The 5,000-nt window shown below is 38.2% G+C and overlaps 1 protein-coding gene across 2 annotated transcripts in view; it reads right to left on the minus strand.

The window, feature by feature from the left end:
- Positions 1–5,000, minus strand: part of thoc2 (THO complex 2) — a 107,399-nt gene that overhangs the window by 62,295 nt on the left and 40,104 nt on the right. For both annotated transcript variants that reach the window (XM_077235636.1, XM_077235637.1), the window contains exon 15: positions 4,778–4,879. In XM_077235636.1, the coding sequence (XP_077091751.1) occupies positions 4,778–4,879 (102 nt within the window). The remainder of the gene's footprint in view (positions 1–4,777; positions 4,880–5,000) is intronic.

A 5,000-nucleotide genomic window follows, 5' to 3' on the forward strand; every position in this document is an offset into this window, starting at 1 on the left:
AAAAAGCAGGATGTATGGAGATATCACTTGTAAGGCCTAACCTTAGTCTGGTCATATTCATGAGTTTGATACTTTCAAATGAACAGGCAAAAACGCAAAACAGCTACAAACAGCATCCAATGAGAGAGACTAAACGGCTGAGAGCAGCTCTGACAGGTGACCTTGAGCTTCCCGCTCTTTCTCCCTGAACACTTCTGACACGTTTAGCCTCAGCTCATTCTCCACTCTCTCCCTCTCCATCCAATTATCTGCCAAAATATCATCATTTATTCAACACACTTGAAAAGAAAGCAAAGAATCTGATGCAGCAATTCTGCAAACCCTTTCATAGAGCTCATCTATATGCACAGGGGACCGATCTCACACACACACTGGGCAACATAAACCTTGTTCAAGGAGAGCTGCCGCTAAAGTTGTACCGTGCAGTGTCGTAACATCATACACCTTCAGTCTAAAGGTAATGGTTGAGCTTTAAACCATTAAAACAGGAATGGCAGTGATCGCCTTAGCATTGAGTATCTAGAAGTTAGCTAGGTAACATTAACACGTTTGTTAGAGGAATTGTGATTACGAGGACACTCGGAAATGAAAAATCTGTCATTATTTACTTCTTTTGTGTTTTATAGAAATAAGTCATACAGGTTTTGGAGTAAAAGAGTAATATCTGAAAATCTACTGGTCACACTTTCAAATATAATGAAACAATTGGTCACATTGCAATAATATTCCACACCAAAAACTATAAAGATAACTAACGATCGCCGTATTAGCGTTCACACCAACGCACAATGTCATTGTTAATTCTAAGAGATTTATCATCTGCCGCTTTAAATGCTCGAGCTCTTTAAAGCAGGATGGATTCTGATTGGCTGTCAATGTTTTTAACGTTCATCAGGCTTAAAAAAGTCGTTCTGAATGCGATTCCAATGATATAGTTTCTCTGTGCCTTTATAGTTGCGGTGTGTGAGCTATTCTTTTATATTTAGGATGATTTTTAGAACTATATCTTTATAGTTATCGTCCTTGCTGTGAACAGGCCTTAACTAAGTCGTCGTAAAGTTTGAAATACAGCCCAGGAGTTATAAACTACTTTATGGTGCCTTGACAGCCCAATTCTCCATGCATTCTCCAATCCATTGTATGGAAACAAGCAGTCTATTGATTCTACAGCATTTCTTTTGTGTTGCAAATGTGTCCCTTGCCCAAGTCTCAGCCTCAGACATAACGCCCACAAACCGTTGGCTGAACGTCTGATGTATAAGGCACACAAAATTGGAAACAATTCCAGAGTTTTAAAGTCGTCATCTGATTGAGACGCTGCGTGTCGAGTTAGTTAACGGTCCGCCTGAAAACAGAGTTCAATGGCATGACGCTAAATTCCCTTCTGGAAGCAGCAAGCCATTGTGTGACAATGAGCGCAAATCAGTATCAACTAAACGCTGGATTTTGGATTTCTATACAAACACTTAAATTACCCTTATTTATTTTTATAATAATAGAGTTATATGAAATATAAACATTTAAATGGTGGCTGTCATAAAAACTTGCCAGATTTATTCAAACATGCATTAAATATTGAAGAACATTAAAAATGATAATGAATATGTAATATGGGAGCATGTATTTAGCAAAATGCTCCTCTCTCGAGTTAATTTTTCCAGCTGACTAACAAGTTTATGGTCACTGGTAAATGTGACGTTACATGACATTGTTTGCAAGCTGTTTCACTGACGTCTTACCACGGTTGAAACACTGAGGAATGTCATGTGACGATACGGATGTCAATAAGGTGTTCTCTATCGTTTAACACACTTTCAGATGCTCATTCATGTTTATTTTGCGCTGTAACTGGTAATATTAATGCGGAAGAGATGATCATGTGCTTCTCTTGAGCTGAGCTGTGCCAGAACGATCTCACGCCACAGCGCCAAAATGGTTATGTTTTTGAATTTTGTAAGAAAATGGACGTAATTTGAAATCTGAGACTTTGTTTCATATCAGTAGTAACAAAGCACAAAGATTATTGCGTTTATTGGATGGGATGCACGCTACAATGTTCTATTCATTCATCAAATGAAAACAGGATGACTAGCCTAATCGATCCTTGAGATTTAAGAATCAATGTATGTTCGTAAAAATGAGAATCGATTAAAATCGAGAAATCTATATTTTTAACCCAGCCCAAGTTCATTTTGCGGCATACAATCTTTAAAATGCGTCCAAGAGTTTTACAAACCTGTCAGTTAGTGTAAGGACATTGAAGTTAGTTTGCACCCGTAAACATTACGCGCAAACAAAGCGAACTGTAAATGGTTGGTTGACATGTCAGTTAGACGGCCAATGAAAGATTCTATGAAGACCAGACCTTTTGCCGTCAGTCAGAAGGCCCGGCTATAGAGACGAAGCAGGACCAAATCCTTGTTTAATATTGGACAAACATTTCATTCAAATGCCTATGTTGAGCCAATTGTTTGCGATAGAAATCCTAAAACCACTCATTTCTTGAACAAGAACATGTGGACATCAAAACATGCAAACTCAGAGTTTAAATTTTATTTTGAAATCGTGATGAACAGTTCGCATATTTAGAAAGACACTAATGTATTCTCTCCTGTGTTGGGGTAGGTTACCTCACGAATCTGATGAAATGCACCAAGTTGCGTTCCCAGAAGAACGTTACAAACAAACCAAACTCACAGCATAGCATATGCAGAGATGGAGTTTGAGACGCACTCTATGCATGTTTACAACAACAGTGCAACACAAAACGCTATGAAAAACGAAGCAAGTTTGACTTTACATGCTTTACCAAATTCACGTTAATGGAAACCCCAAAAAAACGAGTTAGTGAGAAGCAGCATTTACTGTGAACGGAGCCGCTCTGAGACATAAGGTATGGTGAGTATAACAGAACAGTTCAGTTCCCAGACTTTAACATGTCGATAATACATCTGCAACAACAGGTAGCGCCAAATAATTGTAAAACCAGTGTGCCCGCATGTCTGAAGTGACGCCCCGTAAACCACCGGTAGATTACAGTGCCAGAGGACTGCATGATGGCCAATGACTGTCCACAACAGAGCGGATCAAAAGTCGGGCAAGTGAACCAGCAACTGAGGAGAGGTTATGATGCTAACTTTAAGCTCATGGTGACAAACGCACTGGAGCACAACTCTCAAGCAGCCGAGAAATACGGTGTCAGACTGACATGTTAGAAGACGGCCAGCCCAAAAAGAATAAATGCTAAGTGTGAAAGTAAAAAGCTTACCGTGGTCCTAAAAGCGGCCGCTACGAAGAAACTGACAGGCAAGTGTGTCAGCATGTAGCCGAAAAAAGGAACGAGCTACCCATAAGCAGAGGCATCATGCAGCTGAAGGACTGGATTTCACCAGAGCTGAACGTACTGGTACCAGCAGCGAGTTAAAGCCAGCCTTGGCTGGGCAGAAGAATGATGCGGCGTAATGGATTAGCATTACACTGCAGCAGAACTAGTATTGCCCAGCGACTTCAGGAGAAACTGCTGTCTCTTCAGCACTATGTTCATCGCACTACTATGTTATGTTTTCTTTCTCTCTCTGACAGATTTCAAGACTACAATAAGAATTCACTTCTACTGTTAATAGAAATTTTGGTGGGCTACATGTTTTTCCACTACGAGATGGATAGCCTAAATGTTATTAAATTTAGATGAACTACAGGTTATTTTATGGTATGCCACAGTGTGTTTATTTTTACATGTGATTGTTGGTACATTTATTTTACCAATATTTGCCATACTTTCAATTCAAAAAATTTTCAATATGTAAAATTATTTTCAAATATAAATCATGGTTGTCTTATATTTTGATTTAAATTAAATACAATTAAAGTGCATATATAGGCTATTAAACATGCAGCAAATATATTTGTTTAATTTAATCGCAGCCTCTGTGAATTCACAAAAGCACTATGCTATGGTACTATTTTTAATATATCATGCAGTCTTAGAAAACATGGTCATGGATTCTCGTCAGTGGAAGGCACCACTCCCGGTATTTCGCCTTTTTTAAATTGAGTGCTCAAATTTAATTGAGGAATCATGACAGCTCAAGATGAAACAAGTAGCTCTCGACAGTACCTTCACTTACCATTCAAAAGTTTGGGGTCAGAAGGATTTTTTAAAACTTTTGTGAAATATTATTATTAAAACAACTTTTCTACATTATGTTTGGAAATGTAATTTATTCCTGTCTTCAGGGTCACATGACCCTTCAGAAATCATTCTAATAGGTGGATTTTCTGCTCAAAAATTTCTTATTATCAATGTTGAAAACAGTTGAGCAGCTACAAATTATGGAAACTGATAAAAACACACTCAGGATACTTTGACAAACAGAAAGCTAAAAAAAATTATATATATATATATATATATATATATATATATATATATATTATCTGAATGTATTAGCATTTATTTTCCTTTACAACACTGTAAATGTAATATGTTCTGTGACATCTGAACAACTTCATGCACCCATGCTAAATAAAAGTGTCATATCTTAGTATTATAACAGTAGTTTAGGAGGCTGAAGAACCAGATTGTCACTGTTGAGTTTTATGAGCATCCTCTCAACATTAGCATGTTCAGTGAACAAGATAATGAAGACTGAATTCAAAACGCCATGTGATTTGAATCCTTTAAAAGCTAGGAACGGCTCTTCTCAGTGCAGCCAGAGCACCTCAGCTTCAGGATTATATTGCAGAGCCTCACTGAAGACCTGGTCTAGACTGAACTTACTTCATGATGTATTTGGCTCTGTCCACCGTCTGAGCCTTGATCTTCACCAGGAGCGGGTGATTGCCATACGTCTCATTCTTCCACTGCCCATAGAGGCGATACCTAATCACACACAACAGAGACACACAACGCAAACGTGTCACAGTCATCAAGGCATTCGATGTGTGTATGAGGGAATAACAGTAAAAACAGCCTCATATTCTTCAGCTGGTATATGACCGCA

The sequence above is a fragment of the Siphateles boraxobius genome, unplaced genomic scaffold, assembly GCF_051911475.1.
Source record: "Siphateles boraxobius isolate OS27281-9 unplaced genomic scaffold, OSU_SipBor_1 2, whole genome shotgun sequence".
Lineage (NCBI taxonomy): Eukaryota > Metazoa > Chordata > Actinopteri > Cypriniformes > Leuciscidae > Siphateles > Siphateles boraxobius.